This window comes from Cyphomyrmex costatus, unplaced genomic scaffold, assembly GCF_001594065.2.
Source record: "Cyphomyrmex costatus isolate MS0001 unplaced genomic scaffold, Ccosl1.0 scaffold29, whole genome shotgun sequence".
Taxonomy (NCBI): Eukaryota; Metazoa; Arthropoda; class Insecta; order Hymenoptera; family Formicidae; genus Cyphomyrmex; species Cyphomyrmex costatus.
Genome location: NW_017277017.1, coordinates 1,459,271 through 1,478,500, shown reverse-complemented (window position 1 = coordinate 1,478,500; position 19,230 = coordinate 1,459,271). Strand labels below are relative to the sequence as shown.

Genomic DNA, 19,230 nt, shown 5'->3' with positions numbered 1-19,230 from the left:
GATCGTTAGCAAACACGTTAAAGCTAACAGACGGCTGTCACGAAAACGGACAACGCGAACACTTCCCCGAGTAGCGAGACTTCGAAATTGTTCTAGAATACGCGACGAGTACTCTCGAGCACATTCGAGTTTCGCCTTTCACCGGGATCTCGTGCCGGCCTCCGATCGCGGCGCACGCGATAGCTGTATTCTTGAACGCCGTCAGAGTGATGACGGCAACGGCGGTGGCGACGACGGTACCATGTCACTTGCGGACGCGCCAAGCTTCTAGACGCAGCTCTCCGGCAGCCTGTTCGCCATCAGTCTTCGTTTGATCGCCTCGCCGTCGAGGCACTCACCGGCCACGATGACACCTTGTCCGCCACCCACGACGACGCCTTGGCCGGCGCCACCGATTACGACACCCTGGCCGGCGCCCATCATCACCCCTGTCACCGGCATCCCCGGCAGATTTGGTATCGTGCTCCTCGACGGTAACCTCAGCTCCGTCGGCCTCCCCGTGAACTTGTGGCAAAGCTCGTCTATGCTTGGTGTAGGTCCAGGCGTGACCCAGTGTCCCGGGGGATAACCGCCTGGGTAACTCGGCGGGCTGACCTCCACGAGGTTACCCTCTAGAACATCCAAGCAGACGGGGGTTCTCTGTTGGGAACTGCAAGTCGAGTGCGTTATGGGGCGGAAACGCGGAGAATAAGTTGCGCTCGGGGGTGCGCTGTTCTTTCTCTCCCACGGTTCCTTATTCTTCGCCGATTCTTCATTTTAGCTCATGCGGCAAAGGTAAAAGTTCGCTGCGAAATCGCGACTAAAATTTGTAATCTCCAATGGTAGCGCGTTTGGTGAACAGAATGATATGTTATGCTTCTTTAAACTTTTTGATCAACTTTTTCAATGTACAATTCTTATGTAAAAATGAAAGCGAGTATCTTCGAAAAATACTAGACTCTCGAAAAAATTATTCTATCCATTTTAATTTTAAAAAGGTGGAAGACTAAACCTTTTTTCCCCCCTTATTTTCGAACAAACTTTAAAAAGTACGGTGACCGGCTAAAACTGCAGTTAAAACACAGATTAAACAAATATCATCTTTTAATTAAATTTGATTGAAAGCCACGTGTAACTTTTGAATTTTCAAAATTAAATACGGAATAGTTGAATATAGAATAAATAAAAGGAAATATGGAAAAAAGTTACAATTGTAATTTTTCTACGTTGAATTAGAAACCTAGAATTTCTGTAAAAAAAATGCTATTCGCATTTCTCAAACGCATTTATGATCAAACATCCTGCACAAGCGCATAGAAAGGATCAAATTTGTTGAGGGAATAAAGTTTGCTGTTTATTATTCTTTATCTAGTTTAACACAGTATCTCAAATAAACGATTATGATACGATTTTACAATCATGGCTGTATGGCATATACATGTGTTCCGATGCCAGTGCTGAAAATCTATAATGCATGCTATAGATTTTCAGCGCCGACAGTGAATATCGAAACGCAGTTCATATTGTTTCCTCTATACAATTGCAACAAGCAAGATGTTTCAATAAAACATATTCATGGTCCATAAGTCTTGGGCTAATTCCAGGTTTGCAAGGGGCATGTGCCACTATGTATACAAAGGGTCTACAGACCATCGTAATCGGATTCACGCGAAGGCTGTTTAGTGGGTATCGGCTTCGAGGAGTCTTACCGAACTTGTTCGGGATCACGTCGGGATCAGTCTCCACGGTCTGCTGAGAATTCTGCAAGGGGTATTGTTGGGGCGGTAACTCGCTGAGTTCCGCCGGTTTCTCGTGCCGCGGTTTTGCCACGCGCTCTCGACGTACTCGGACCACCACTACCAGGATGATGAGCACTAGAGTCACCAAGGCGCCGACCACCACGCCTATCAGCGGTGACAACACGATACCAGCGTCCTGACCTGCAACGACAAGAAAGGGCGACTCTTACCTTCTTGCTGTGTTTCAAGCTCAATTAGAGACTGATTAAATCTGATTTGCTCATTAAATTGTTTTATCGATTAAATGAACACGGTAAGGTTATTCTTATAAATTATATACATATATTTTTTAATAAATTATTTATATATACTTATAAATTACTGTCACATAAAATGCGTTGATACATTCTTTCTCTTTATGCACATTTATATTAAGAAATTATAAATACTGTGTGTCACGATTATTTTTCAATCGTCCGCAGCAATCAATTTACGAATAAATAAAATAAACACAAACAAGAAGAAGGGAGCCAATAACGGTCAAAGCTGGATCATAATTATGGATATTATAATTATGTGTGAATTTTATATACTGCGTATGTATAGATAGTTCCCTCAAACGCAGTATATAAAATTTATCACTTGTACGATCCTAGAAAGATTTTAATATTTGTTAAATAAAATAAACATATAAATTATGATGCGTATTGCTTCTTGTCTTTTTAATTTCAAGAAAATATATATTCAACGCTTCTTTGTCTCTTAATAATTGTTGTAAATCGTACTTGCAAAAATCTTCTCTTTTCTTATACTACAAATTTTTGTATATTATGATATAAACATAGTGTTGAACAATTAAATCAAAGCGATAAGGATTGCGAGAAAAGAGTTATTACTACTTGTTGAGCCGAGTGGTCGAAGAATAAAGTTAATGTGGATAATCCTGTGAGATAAAGGATTAACCGCCCTGTGTCCCCGTAAAAGGAAAACGACTACTGCCTCCACCCTTTACTTATGAATCCTTTCATTTTTTTCATCCTTTCCTTCTCTTATACGAGTCAGCGTTGCTACTTGCGTAAACCCCCGACCGATGTCGCAGTAGAGAAAACATTTTATATTCTTCAATGTCGGGATTACATAGCATGCGGTATTTTTTTGCGGTGCTGTCACGTACATGATGGGTTTTACTAGCATTCGGTATTTTCGAATCGTTTGTGGAATCTCAAGTAGTAATCATGCATGAGAAAATATCTGATTGCATATAGAGATATGTACTGATGATTAAAAGTCACATGCAAGATGTGAATGCAATCATGTTCATTTATATCTCAAGAATCGTGTTATATATCGGAACAAATGTAATTATTTAATTTTTAAAAGCAAAATGTGACTTCATGTCAAAATAAGTTTACAAATTATACATTTTGTCAGTTTTTTTTTTTACAAGAAGACAAATTTTCGAATTCACGCTTGTTTGTCAGATCAGAAACATAATTTAAAACTTTGAATAAATATAATTTATATAATTCATATGCCAAAATACAAAACAGAATTTTATTATGCATAATTTCATAAACTAACAAAAAATATTTTAAATGTAAAAATATATATTAAAATAAATATAAAAAAATACATGGAATATAAAATAGTAAATAAAATTTTATTTCCAAATTCACCTTAAAGGATTTATAAATTTTAATATTGCATATATTACAATGTATACATGTAGTTTAATACATATTTGATGTACGTTTTGGTACATACCTATGTAAAATATATTTTTTATTTACGCATTCTAATTCTCCTATTTCTTTTGTATTACACAGGCATTTATGGGAAAAATTATAAATAAAATTCCATTGAATTCAGAGCAATTCCATCTGAATTAATTAGAACATTTAAAGTAGCTAAAGTATTTAAGCAAAACAGACGCTCTTCCGGTTTTCTCTTTAAAAATTTTGCGCGCCGAGTTAGACGCGCAATGACACCGGAGGTTTGCTCCATGGTTAAAGCGTCATGTTGAAATTATTTCTCACGATGCACAGGGTGAGCGATCATCGCACGGTATGAGAAATCTTGCAGCGTTGTTTTTCGCTTTCAACCCCCGCTGCCGCGCCACCCCACGTATCGTCGGGCTCGCGCTCCCGTTCGCGCACACGTGATAGCGTCCCGCTTGATAGCGCCGGCAGGGCGTGGGACCGCGCCTGCTGTTTTTGTCGGATAATTAACAAAACTGCTTTCTTGCATCGTTCTGAGTTGCGATCAGGTGCGCCGCTGTGCGAAGCGGAGCTGGGAGCTACGGGGCAGAAGAGAGAGCGTACCGCTTGCTCCGCGAACCCTTAATCTTGAAATTCTCGCCAACTTATTTACGCCGATTAAGCCAACCCCTGGCTCGCGAGGCTCTGATGCGCGCTTATATCGCGAGCATGAATCACGTTGGTATCGTTCTAGCATTGAAAAATATACACTCATATCAGTTTGAAGATTAGTATTTCTCCAGCTATTTTTTAATAGTTCTTTTAATAGCGCGATTACACTGTTCGACTAAAACAGCACTAAACAAAAGTCATTTCTCATAGTTGTCTTGGACGCTGAGTCTGCTTTTCAAATTCCATCATGTCATAACTTCGAGAAAGTTCAAGAAACTCTTAAATTTGAATAAACACAATTGAAAATTATTTAGTAAATCATAAGTGACCTAATTCACAGCTTTTTCGTAAAAGACTGTATTCAGCTATGTATATCTTACTACCATAACCAACATTAAAAATCCTTTTGAGGTCTGAAACTCCTAACATTTCATACGTTATTTTGATGTATAAATAAAACTTTTCTAGCACGTCACATATCTTAGTTATATAATATGTCAAAAAACCAATGAAAATAGTTATCCTTTACAATTTTAATGTTTTGTTTTCTCAAAATTGCAGCAATTTGGAAAAGGGATTCGTATTTAAAAATGACTAATCTTCTTTCGGTGTTCAACAAATCTTTTTTATCAAATTAAAATATTTTTATGCCGAAATATTTGTGTAGCATACAGTTTTATCGAGATTATGATAAGCTCATGGAGAAAAAGAAATGCGGTATTTTATGAATTAATTATTATACAGATAGTGAAAAGATATGGTAAGAGTCTCATTAATTTTATTTGCTGAAAATAATTTTGTTGAATCTGTAAATTTTTTTATTTCTCTATAACAGGAAACTGTCTTGTTACCACAGAGAAATGTATTATTATTTACTAAGGCGGTAGACTTTCCATTTCGTTTTAGTAGCAAATTTGTGTTTCCGCAGACAAATTTGCTCAGCGAGATGCTTCAACGAAACAGACCTCTCGCTGTAATATCAAATAATCAATGGCGACCAACTAAGTTTAATTGCTTTCATATCGAATAGCAGCTACGACTTTCTTCATCAACAGTAAATCCATCTTTTTTCTCGTGAGCCACGTAGAGAAGCGGCACCGTGACAATTGGACCGGTCGTCTCGTTTGCGCGGCCTGCGGCAACTCTCGCTGTAATACCGGAATATTTACGCGTGTAAATGCATTAAGGTGCACGCGTGTGTACGTGTGAGGCATTTTGCCAGTGCGCACGGATGCGCGGTAATGCCCGTAAAACCCTCGGTTTAATCAGCCGGCAACCTAGGGTACACACCACCGTGACCGAGCCCGTAACCCGAGGAACGTTCTGTGTCACGCGGCGATATTATGCTGGGCATGGTGTCGAGCCATAAATGAGCTCCACGCCAAGAAACTCGGGGTCGCACCATTCCAGCCGAATACCGGAGCTACGAGAGGAGTAGCGAGCTTAAGAAACTCGTAAACGCGAGTCGCAGCATTTCACCGAGTGACCGTTTATTCGCGTGAATCTCGAGATCGTCGTTTTTATTACGCATTATATATCCTCGATTGCGTGCGCTCTGCGACTCGCGTGCGTGGAGATTTTCTAGAAATGCATGTGCGTGTCGAAGAAATTCGCGGAAAGCTACCAGACAGTCACGACAGGATGGCAAGGTGAATTTTTCCCCGAGTGACCCTTTTGCGGTGCTCAAAAAGAAAAAAGATACTAAATAACGTGCACACTGAGGCTATTAATGTAGCTTTGCGATGTTGTAATTTGTAAAAGCCACCTTTTGTTTATACTTCGTAAAGAACTTTTGTAGAAGCAAATGTGTATCTCTTTCTGGTTATAATAAATTTTTAAATCTGATTTCATTTATATATTAAATAACGCGGCATTATTTATATATAGAGTCCTGCGAATCAAATTAAAAGACATCAAGTTGATGTTATCCCCAACTTGAGTTATTTTTAATCGTTTATGTAGGTTGTCACCGCTTCTCAAATAGACCCACTCAATATGTCGTTAATTTAATTAAAATACAATTGAGTTAATCAATTCAGTTCAAGAAAATGTATTAAATTTGACTTAAATTTAGTTTATTATTTACTAATAAGTGTAGTCGTAAATATGGATGTTGTTTACTTTAAAATCAACAATTTAAACAATTTAACCACAGAAATAGATTGATTTATATTTTGATATATGAAAGTTAAAAATAATAAGATGTTATTCAACTGAAAGGACTGATTATCTTTTGATATTTTTAACAGTGAGAAGTCACTTAGGAAAAAAACACAAATGTAAAATTTTAACTTTTACATAAATATCTCCGCTAAATTTGTTTCTTTTCCTAATTACAAAAGATATCTTTGTAATCAGAATACACACAAAAGTCAGACATTTTTTTGCGCAAGCTGATTATACGAGTATCGCACTCAACGAACTGTTTTCATTTTTTTTTTTGTGTAATTGGCCACGGCTTCGACTAGACCGTAAAGGAAGATTTATGGAAGTCGCAGTAGCACGTACGACGAGCATGTCACGTGTGAGCACACATAAGCGACACGGAGTCCTATTGCAACGAGCTTAAGAAACTCTCGTAAATTCATCCTACTCTGTGGATGAACTGCAGTAAGGCTTTTGACAATTTAGTTGAGAAAGATTTATGATGCCGAAGTACCGCGGTGCGGCGCTACTTTGACGGCTTAAGCTTTTAAATATTTCATTATTTCTGTTATTTTTGACCGAGAAACGGCTCGAGAACTGTCGCGTTTTAACTTACACTTCGAGTCTTGATTATGTCATTTTGTTCTCCGTTTAAACTCCTTTTACTTCCGCTAAGAATGTAAAAGTATCGTGACTTGGAGTTTAATTTACATTGTCAAATGTTGCACGTTTGTTATGGCTTTTGCCGGTCTCGCGATGCCTCGCGTGCGAGCGTGTGTGTTTTTCAGATCGATGGATAATTTTTCAATTTATTATTACTTCTATGGAACTTGCGCTCAATGGGGAATAGCTACAGTTAGCGCGATCGTATACAACCCTAAGCCTCCGATACTGTCTCGTAAAAGTTGCAATGGAAGTTTAATCGAGTTCTACGCGGAGAAACGTCTGGTGCCAGGGTAGTAAAGATAAACCGGTCCTTATATCGTCGATCCTTGAGAAAGGACTAACGGGATTCTCGAAAAGGGAGGGAGGGAGAGAGAGAGAGAGAGAGAGAGAGAGAGAGAGAGAGAGAGAGAGAGAGAGAGAGATCGCATATCCCAGCGGATTCCCGAATCCCAAGTTCATCGAAGTTTAGATCACTAATCGGACTTGCAGTAGGGTCAGGGATGGAATCTAACCACTTGGATTATTTGGGAAAAATATCCCTCGACGTAGATAGAAATATACTTCAAAAAAAAAGGGAAAAATTCCGATCGTCCCGATCCGAAATATTGCAAAAGTTTTTCTATCTATCAGAAACGCCGGAAACTTTGCTTGTATTTTTGATGAATCGTTATCTCTGTGTCTTATTTCTGCGAGATTTTAGAAAAACAAATACCTACTAACACAATATCTTTGACATTAATTTTCTGTTAGCTAATGGCAGATAATTAGACGCTTCACGATCAATCTTAATTATTATATGCTTTAATACAGATCGGTATTACATTAAAAATATTTTTTAGAGAATGAATAGTAAACTTTTAGCATATATACTGAGTTAGCTGTTGCCTGAAAATTTTATTACCATATTGGAAAGATAGTATGTCAACAGTAATCTTGAACCAAGAAAATTTCAGTAAGCTTTCTTACTATAATAAACAATTTGAATTTTATTGAATTTTAATTAAATTTTATCTAACTTTTTGGCATAAGGTGTTATAACACTAACTCGTGAATCTTATATAGCGAAGAGCGAAAAACTCGATGGGATTAGAGACGGTCTTTAAGGGAGAGGGTTACACCCCGTAACGTTGGCGTCCGCATCAGAGGTAAGGCGAAGCTAGGATAGTCATGGTGGCCGGTTAAGTCATCAAGAAGCCAGGCTTAGCCAGCACCCAAATCCAAGTTTGGCTCACCTGGATTAATTTCAACGTAGGATCGACCCCAAATCGCTGTTGCACCGCCTTTCCCCCGCTTTCGGCTAAAGCGACTTAGTCTCTCTTCCCGCTTTCAATTAATGAAACGTTCATGCGGCTCATCTCTCATCACTCCGTAACTATGGATCATTTCTCGAATAAATTTCTGAATCTTCATTGCGAGGAACAAAGCGCTAATATAAACTTTTAAAACTTTTAATATAAACTGATTTAATATGTTCCAATTTTTGGCTACCAACATAATTATTTCATAATTCTATCGCTATTTTAAAGTTTGATTTCAAAATATCGTAAATTTCCTATAACATAATCTTCTCTTCTATAATTGTTCTAGATCTAAAATATTATTATAATCTAAAATAACATTGTATAAAAAATTTGTAATTTCACGTGCAATAATCAGTTATCACAGGATGGTAAACTTGGAGAGAACGCAGGAATAGAATGGAAGCAAATCGACCGATTACAATTAACTACTTAAGAAGCTCATATTAAGTCAACACAGCTACTCGACTGAACGGAGAACCTTTGTTCCGGACTATTCATCAACATTATGCGCGTTCCTCAAAGCTAATGAAGGATGATGAAGAGATGGCCGGTAGATAGGTCGATGGTTGATAGGTTGGATCGTCTTTGATGCAATTAATCAGTATCGCGTTGAGAATGCGAGACATTTACAAAAATTTTAGGGAGTACGAAACGTGAATATTCTACGTCGAACATGTTAAAAGTTACTTTAGATTGCATCGTTGCGCGGATATTAACGAGAGAGCGCAAAATAAAAAAATCTTTCGTTTATTTTACGTTATGTACATAGAGAAAATTTTTGGTTTAAAATGAACGAACCAGAAGATTCATATCAACTAAGAATTTATAAAAAATGAGCAAGTGAGAACACAGCGCGATATTTATAATGTGCGCAAAACATTTTCCAAAAATGATTCAATTTAAATGTAAATCGTGCAAACGCATTTCGACCGCATTTGAGATCATCTTCAAGGAGGGCCATTCAACGAGGATCTTCTACAAAATAAGAAATTAATCCTCCACACTTTCAAATGTTCGCAGTTATATCAATCAAAATTTTAGTGCCTGAAATTATAATAAATTTAACTTTGTCCATTTTCAGTCAAAATTTCAATAATGCAATCAGACTCTTTTTCCAATGTACGATATGCAGAAAATACGTTATTGTATTAAAATATATGACTACTAAATATATTCATTCGGTCAACGTAGAAGGCTAACGTTCGTCTCATTACGCGATCGTCTTCATATCAAATATGATGTAAAAATACATGAGCAGTGTGTAATTATTGGACACATGAAATTTATACACATGACAAAGTCAATGTCACATTGATTAATGTTAGCGTATATTATTGGAGTTGACTTAAGAGGTGCGAAAATACAATATTTTGTTTGATTATTAAGACCCGTAATACAGAGTGTGGAATTAACATCTGGTTTCGACCCACATCTTAATTACAATCGGTAGATCCAGGAAACTCTAGGAGATTATCGATCGATCCTTTCTTCGCACACGCGTATATACGACGTATACGGGCACGCTTGATAGTGCGTGTCGGGGCGAAATCGGACAGCAATTACCACCGCAATCCTGCCTTGTGGAATGGATTGGCTCCCGGACTGGCTTGCATAGTCGAGATGAAAGGACGAGGTCCTGTGGCCAAAGCACAGCCACGGATCTTGGGCATTCCATCCGCAATAAGCGATCATGGCTGAAGGAGCTAGGAACAGCAGGGTATGCGGCTTCGGGCATTCGATCGTCGACGACTGGGAAGATTTCGGAGTTCTAATCTTGATTGTTGTAGGAAGCATCCCGTCGCGTGGCATCGACGTTGATGGTACCCTTTATCTGATACGACTCCACGAAACCTCTTGATGTCGCTGTAATTCGAATAGCCGCGGGCTCGGTTCGACCAAATTAACCCGGCGGATACTTTGCCCGGATCAATCCTCCGTAGTACGGCGTAAGCCGCACGGATCGCGTTTGTACTTGATCGCAGTCATCTGCTGTTTAATTGACAAGTTCTAAAGCTGCCTCTACATAATTCGCAAATCGCAAAACGTAGTTCGTAAATGCAAATATATCGCGACGTGTACGTGTATACAAATTGGACTAGACGCGTTAATTTCTGCGCTGCAATAAATTAACTAATAACAGAACAGCAAAGAGAGTAACGGAAGTGAATTTTATATCATTCGCTCGCTTATCAGCAGAGTCATATTTTTTATGAATTTCCGTGATACGGAAAATATCAGACACAAATTAAGTTTCTTTAATCAGACTTAAATTAAAATGTCAACGCTTTCAAAAGGCAACACTGTCGCAGTTTAATTTATTGCGGTTGATTTGCATCTGCGTGAATCTTGCGTGCAGTGATTCGTTTATTTAGCGTCTGCGAATTACGTTTTGCGAATTGTAAAAGCAGCTTAAATCAACACAGTCGGATAGCGTTTTTTAAAATAATTGTCTTTCACAGGAAGAATAATAAATCTATCTAGCGAATTTCTTCAACTTAAAAGAGAAAAAAGGAAAGAGACAATGTATTACCAGGCTAAGGTAATTACGTATAAATTGATTATAAATGTCACGACATTTATAATTTTGAGTACAAAGGTGTTCATTATAGATAAAAACGTTATTAGTGTCTATGTGTGCGCATGATGTGAATCGCGCTTTTAATTTTCAAAGTAATTAAAAATTTTCGCAACGTCCGCTGTAAATTACTATAGATATAGTTTTATAACATTGAATACCTCGTTTGTGAAACTTTCGGTTCAAAATTCGAGGAAGATTACTGCATTATTTTAAGAAGATTGAATTGCAATCAAGTGATTACTTCTGATACATTATTCGCGAGCAGGATTCGTTTCGTTTTACCTTTTTTTAAAGAGGGGCGTCTGAAGAATTAGATTTCGGAGTTTATATTGTGTACAACTTTTGTTATATATAACTACGTTCAATTCCAAAGGTCTATACGAGAGAAACGGGAAAGAAATAGGTATCGCCGCACGAGCGACTAGCAATCCCTCGAACAATCTTCTTTCCGTCAAGCGCAAACTGCTAGTTAAAATTCGCGAAGGCCTTCAAGCGACAGTTTCGCAAACATCCCGGAAGATTGTCGTCGTGAGAAGTTAATAACATATTACAAAGCTGGAAAAATTTTATCATTACACGCGGTTTCTCCGCATTTTATTATCATATACCGATTCGCAATCGATTAGCGTTTCTTAAATGATGCCGTTCTCGTAAAACGGTTAAAAAAGATGCAACTTTCAAACAATGGCAAAACCGCTGAAACGAACGTACGGAAAAAGACTATTACGATGGAGATTAAAGGTTCGTATCGATAACCGATAAAGTTTACGTTTAACAGGATCAATTTCCAAACTTTCCGATTACGCCACGTAGATGCTTAAGTTGGAGTTTACAAGTCGACTTAAGGTGGGTCAATTTGCGTTTTCATTTCTCGATATCAGATAATCATCGAAATCTGAAAACACTTTTCCAACGCGTTGTATTATCCTATGATTTTCGCCGATCAACGATGAAAGGGACTGGTGTATACATTTAAAGCGAACTTCGAAGAAAATCACTTTTGGCGAGAAATGCGGGTACGCTAGGATGGCGCTAATTATACTTTCCCACTGGACTATGAAAAAAAGGCGACCGCCATCGCCGTCGGGGACGAAATAACCGGGCGAGGTTACGCGATAAAAACGGAAATGGAAGGGAAAACGTAGCGGCGCGCACGTGGAAAGATGTGGCGCTCGGCGACGTCTGACGAGGTCACCCGTGGAAACGAGAAGCGCGAAACCGGACGGGAATATGAACGGGGTACGAGGAAAGAGGGATGAAGGACAGACGAGGGAGGAGTGCGGGGGACAGAGGGAGGACCGAGAAAAATGACGACGGAGGTAAACAGAGCTAAGTGAAGTTAACGATCGGGCAAGAAGAGCGGCAAAAATGACCCCGGGAAAATTACCGCACGCGCAACGGCTTAATGTCCAAAAAGATGAGAGCATAGAAGAGAGAAAGAGAGAGAGAGAGAGAGAGAGAGAGAGAGAGAGGGGGGGGAGGGAGAAGGGGGAGAAGCGAATAAGGGAGATATAGGGAAAGGAAGATAAAAAGAGAAAAAGAAGGAAGGAGAGGAAAAGGAAGTCAAAGAGAACGGTCGAGGTCAGGAATGAGGGAGAGAGAGGATATCACAAGAACACGAAGAGAAAGGAAGGCTGCAGCTGCTTAATGACCACCCTGTACATTCGTATCTCTCTTGGATAGGCTTTCCTTTTTCTCCATCCTTTGCACAGTTCCGCTTTACTCCCTTTTTCCTCCCTAAGTCCTCCGCGCAGTCCCGGCGCTGGGTGCCGCTGGGACCATTATCTGTAATTGCTTTCCTTAATTCGATGTTCGTTGCCTATGTGGTGGAACAAGGGAAAAAAAAGGAATTCGCGTAATAAGTTAGAAACGGCTTAAGTGCCACCTCGACTTGTGCGGGATCTCGTGAAAAGTTCAAATCCGTCGTGGCACGTCGAGTTTCGCGACGGATACTACATTACGATTTGCACGATTTCTCACGAGGTCCAATAACACCCCTTAATCTTTCTACGCAAGATAGATTCGCAGTCTTTTCTAAAATCGGTGGCCGCGCAGCTTTCCTTCTAAGGAGATTCTTCGTGTATAAACGACGAACAGTACAGAACGGGATAGAGAATTCCGCAGGCGATGCCGATGGTTGTCTCTTCGGGTGATCGATACCGGAAATAAATCGCGCCGCGCCGCGGCGTGGCGCGGCGGCCAGAGTCTCCTTCGGCTCGCGTTCGAATGCAGATTCCTCAATTTGTTTTTGAGCACGCGGACTAACGGGTGTGCTCGCAGCCGCAGGGGTCGAAAGTCACGTGGAAAAGCCGCGACGGACCGACATCGAGCGGCAAATTGATCGACGCTGCGACGACCGTAAATCACTTCACTGACAATTGATTCGGGTGCTGCCCGTTTTACCTCCGACTACTGCGAGAACTACTGTTTACGAGAATGCGCGTGCACGTAACACAACTACGTTGTGTTGCGTACGCGCGTTGGTTGCGGCTTCATTTGCCACCGTGTTTAATGATACGCAACGTGACGGGCTCGTAACGTTTCGCCACGTTCTCGTTGCGTTACCTTGTACTCCCGTTGCGTTGAGATACACCTATTTCTACGCTCACATTTTACAATGAAAATAATCATGCGCCAGTAGACATTCTAGATTCAAATATTTTCTTTCTTCGCCGCTTTCTTTGTATTGTATTAAAGTGCAAAAAATGTTCTATTACGAACTTGTCTTAAATAATAGTAGGATATCTTTGAAGAATGAAAAAATTGGTGGGGGATAGAGACAACGGCAGTTATTTGATTAATAAAAATTGCATAAAATTCGTGATTTTTTTTTTTAATGAATATGTAATGACACTTTTTCCACTGACAACAAAATAACGAGAAAATTTTAATTCAAACCTTAATTTAAGAAAAGCATAACAATGAAAATTGGAAATTGCAATAAATGGTAATTTTCTTTGTTGCATATAAAATCTCTAAATTGATAAAATCTCGTTAAAAAATAATGCGGTGAAAATAAAATATCTGGTATTTAATAATTACTTTCGCGGTGTATATCACAGAATCTCCTATTTTTTCTCTTTTAATTTTTGGAGTGTTATCAAAATTTTATAAAGTTCAATTATAAAGGGGAATGTTTTTATATAAACATCGTGCATTTTATTAAAAATGAATATGTATCTTATAATACCATACAGAAAATTAATCGAATAATTCTGTAGTTAAGAAAAATGAAATAAATACTCAATATCGAATTTAATTCCGACGCGTTTATGGGTTTTTCTTGATAAGTAGAGCGTTGTGCAATGTATATACGAACGTCTAATGGGGTGTGGTGCGTTCGTCTCGTAACATTGTCTCGAGGGTGGTGATCTGTCTTGCTTACCGCCCCGCATCGTTGACACCACCCACCTCGAGAACAACCGCTATCCGAATCATCCTCCTCCGCCCGAAAGACCCATACGAATCTATATGGCGACCTTGTGACGATCTGTGTACTCGACCAGCACCTTTCGCTAATCTCCAGACAATCGCGAATGCCCACTAAATTGAGTAGGGTTGAACTCGGTTGACTTCTCCTCAACAGCGTTCCTCATTCGACCTCGCGCTGACTAAGTGATAGACGATACGCGATTTTTCATCCTGTCGTCGCGATAATCCAACCTACCGCGTATCGCGCTACCTCGCTAGGAATATCCTCGCACAAGAACAAGACGTATTACAAAACTTCGCGTGCAATTTAATACCATGTTAAACCTCCCGATGAGTCATAACCCGAGATTGTCGATCTAGGATTAAGGAAGTTTTATCTGTACTAGACTGCTCACTTCGTCGCCATGTTTAATATCAAGCAGTACCTCCGATAAGGACTTGCATTTTTTGGTCTACCTATTCTACACACATATAAATCACATGATATATAGCAATGTGATACAATCAGATCACATGGTATATTCACAGACAGTACGCATACATGTGCATAAGTAAACGCTAAAAAATATAGATGTGGATTTATAACACTAAAAATTTTAAATCTACATCATGATGGTGTTGAAATTAACATCAGGAGTTTTAAATCCATACATGTTGGTGTTAATATTAACACCAATACGGTGAGAATTGTATAGATACCGCATAGTGATATAAAATCCACACTGGTATTTTTAGAGTGTGGATCAAAATAAGGACTCAAAATCACTTTTATCTCTTTCCGCACATGCAAAATAATCGACGTAAACAATTATAGTCTATAGTTTTATCTGAACGGCCAATAGAATACAGTCGATCAAATGTTGAATCACCGATTTGATTTGAAGACTACAGTGAGGCGCGTTTGCGGCAATCAAATGTTACTCCTGAGCTTGTAACACTTACCGGTACGCTTCTCGGCATCTCGATACGTGACTTCACTGAGGATGACGGGTTGACTTCGACCTTTGGCGTTTACCGCGTAAACCGCCACGTGAACCCCAGCTTCCACCGAGGCCTCCAGTCCGGCGAGGGCGAAGGATGGCTCGTCCGGGTTGGAAACATTGTAAAGGGGCTGGCTGTTAGCTAGATAATCGACATCCCCGTGATAAACTTCCAGAACGAATTTTTGCGGCAGCCCACCGTCGTATCCAGGCACGCATTTCACCTCCACGCTGGTATATGTCTGGTTCGCCAGGGTACAGTTGCGCACTGGAAACGGTTTCCCTGGAACGAGAGTGGTCGATGACGTAAATTAGCGGAGCGGAAGACGACGGGCTCGCATATATTATGTGACTTGTACAGCTGAAATAGCTTCACCCGTGTAAAACTAAAAATGGAGCTTCGACAAAAGAGAGACTCTATCCGTTTTTCTTTTTTCGCGGTCGTGCATACCGACATACTAAATCTTTTTCGGAGACACGCACGAACGCCACTTCCGTCTCGTGACATTTTCTGGACACCTTGTACGCGTCTATATATCCGAAAACGGCTCCACAGGTTGGTTGGGTCATTCTCTCGGAAATCAAGCCCGGCGCGCGAGTGAAAAATGCTCGCGTGTCCACGAGTGGCAAAGATTTAGTGTACCAGGATCGTAATGGGCGTAGAGATGTGTTCCGCTCTCTTTTTCTTCCCGCACCTTCGTCTCCGAGCAGACTACCATCTCAACATGACACATCTTCCCCGTCGACGGAATCACGTCTATCCCCCTTCACCCCCGTCACGAACAAGAGAGCGTCGCGTCGTTTTTTCTTCTTTTGGCCGAAATCATTTCTCGCGCATCGTTCTTACCGGAAACCGTGGCGAGGAGGATGGATACCGCTCGTTGTCGCGTACGCGCGTTTCCTTCTTCTTTTATCTAATTTCGATATTCAACGTGCTCGTTTCACGTTCATTCGCTTGGGATTTCATTTATCACAAAGTTCGTCATCATCGTCGTCGTCGTCGTCCTTCTTCCTCTTCTCGTTATAACTCGCGGATTTACAGAACGTATATTGAATCTCGGCAATGCTTCGTTTGTACTTTACGCGCGCTTGTTCTCTCCTAGCTCGTCTTTGCCCTTTTCTTATGTCTTTGCCACATAGCCCGAACCCCACTCCCCACGAACAAACATTTGAAACCTGTGCTTTCGTGCTCGTAAAAGGGTACCGCCGGGATAGAGGCAAATTCAAATTAGTTTTGCGAGCAAAGAACGGCTAAGTTCAAACTGAACTACTCGCACAGAATGGCGTATTCTTCTTATATTTTTCTATGCGAAAGCTTTGTCGAAATATCAGAACTACAGACACATACCTATAATATGATCACAGCAACCAGAAATATGTGCAGTTTATTTTTATATTCTCAGTTCCTAATATCATAATTTTAAAAAAAGTTAAAAAATTATAAAAAAATCTCGCATAAATATTTAACATCATCATTCAATATATATATATATATAAATATTTAACGTTGCATATTTTAGAAGCAGCACAAATACATATTTTATCTACAATATCTTACTCTATTTTAAAATTCCTTCGGAGCAACAATAGGTATTGTTAATTTATTTTTACACACCACGACTTTTGGTAGAATAGAATATCCTTGTTTCATTCATGCGTTCAGGGATCGTAAATTTCAATATGCTCCGGAATTCCAATTGTACATTCGATATGCGTAACGAGAGGAACCTAACGTGATCCCCGATTCTCTCTCTCTCCCTCTGTCACGAGATCCTGTTCCGGAAATCCCGTCTTTTTACCGTTTTTCCACGCTTCGACGGATATATTTCTTACCGAAATGCTTCGCGGAATGCTAACCGACATCAATAACGTCGGGGGATGGGGCAGAAAGGGAGGGACGGATTGGGGTACAAAAATAATATCATGCCATCGGGTTTACGGGTCGTTGGCATTGGTGAAGCACCGCGAGAGGGTTTCGATATCGAGGCAAAGAAGCGGTTGGTGCGCGAGAGGACGATTTTATTGGGGGGGGGGGAGAGGAAAAGGAAGGAGGGGGAGAGAGATGAGAGGGGCACACACCGGTGCCGCTCACACTCGACGTATTCGTCAATGTCAATACGTCCTCGGCCGATCGCCATGTCAACGTCACTGTCGATCACGCACTGAACGGGGGAGGAGAGTGAAAAAAAAGGAGAACGAGGAAACGCGAAAAAATTCGCTTGGGGATTAATGCCGATTTAACGGTCGATGATTGGTCGCCTCCCATTGTACGGCGATGATTCGCGGGAATCGCGCGCCGTGCTCTTTTTCCCCCAAGAGATCCCGTAAAAACAGCGGCGATTTTGCATTTCAATTGTCGTCGCGCCGCGCGCTTTTGACGATTTTTACGCGGACAGCTCGCGCGATTAAAAATGCACCTAATTTTACAAAACTCGGCAGAGAATTTATCATAAAATCACGACAGCGCGGATTCTGCTTTTATTGAACTCCATTATATAGTATTATTCCATGATTTTGAGTGCTATATGTCGAGTAAGTTTCTTTAAAGAGAACGCACATCATATTTTAATCATCTATTTATTTGCGTAGTTCTCGCAGTGCCCTGCATTGTATTCCTTAAATAAAGAGAAATTTTCACAATTTCGACGAAGTATGTCAACTTAATAATCTAATAAGTTCTAATGCAATAATCTACAGACAAAAAGTTTTAAATATTCATCAAGTCCCCCCCTTCCATTTTCTCTCTCTCTCTCTCTCTCTCTCTCTCTCTTCTATTAATATTCCTATAAATAAAACAATATTTTTAATAAGATAAAACGAGACTAAAACATTTATTTATTGATTGCTAGTTCGTATTTACATAGATTAACTTGATTATTATCGCTATTCTTCAACGTCATTTGAAAACATAATAAAAGAGATATGTATATTTTGAAACAGAAGAACAAACATATTCTGTACAAATTGTTGATTAATGAACAATTTATCGTATCAATACATTGCGTTCGATCAATTTGTTTGGAGAAGATTGCAATATTATGCCCCGTAAAGTCCCTCTGGGCTGCAGTTTATCGTGTATACTCACCGGCTGCCACCAGCTGAAAAAGACACGGTCTCGACTGGGTACCGACGAGATTGTCCGCCCAGCATGAAAGGGTACCATAATCCAGCTCGGTGGTCGGTGTGTATTTCAGCACGCTGATGCCGCTCGACTTCTCCATGGAGAACCTACCAGGTGCTACCTCCAGAGTCTCGCCGCTGTTGTTGAATTTCCACCGGAAATTGTGTGCCGGCGGATCGGCCTCGACCCTACAGGCGATGTCGAGCGACTCGCCCCGCGACGCGCCGACCACTATAATTCGGTCCTCCTTACACACCGGCGCGACTGGAAGCAGAAATATCGATTTGTATGTCCTAGCGGGAGGAGCAAGACGATTTTCTTCTCCGTTATACATTTCGGAGTTTATAATATATCGCAATAGCGACTCTTTGATGACCATTGTACCGTACACACAAAAAATACGTAAGATAATTATAAATAATACATACAAAAATTCACATTCCATCATAAGATCATCACTGTAGCATTAAATTTATTCAAAATATATTTTGAATTTCTCAGTAAGTTTAATACTCCAATGAAGATTATTAAATTAAAACAAATTCGATTTGTTTTTTTTTTTTAATTATGTAAAGTCGTCTCTTCGATCAATTTTACAATATTTTTCGAAACAGATAAATTCTTATTTTTGTGTATGTATAGAAAATATATAGAAACTATATATAGAGAGAGAATAATGAACTTTCCTAAAATTTGTAATATTATATATTTTAAGATTATATATTATCAAGAAATATTCTTTGTTAAAGATAATCGTTACTTAAAAAGAAGAAAGAAAATTTCGTAATCACTTTTCTTAGCAATAAAATGATATTTTTCTGTGTATAAATTTTACCAGGAATTTTATAGTGAGCGTTTTAAAAAAACGTACAAAATTTCGTAACAATCCGTAAAGAATGGGCTTCAAAGGATTACAAATA

General features: G+C 39.6%; 1 protein-coding gene across 1 annotated transcript in view; it reads right to left on the bottom strand.

Annotated features, from left to right (window-relative positions):
- Window positions 1-267: 267 nt before the first annotated feature.
- The window catches only part of LOC108775168 (nephrin), a 95,714-nt gene continuing 76,751 nt past the window's right edge, over window positions 268-19,230 (bottom strand). The window contains exons 9-12 of the mRNA XM_018541456.1: window positions 18,275-18,574; window positions 15,152-15,472; window positions 1,689-1,919; window positions 268-611 (exon numbers count right to left, since the gene is read on the bottom strand). Of these exons, the coding sequence (XP_018396958.1) occupies window positions 268-611; window positions 1,689-1,919; window positions 15,152-15,472; window positions 18,275-18,574 (1,196 nt within the window). The remainder of the gene's footprint in view (window positions 612-1,688; window positions 1,920-15,151; window positions 15,473-18,274; window positions 18,575-19,230) is intronic.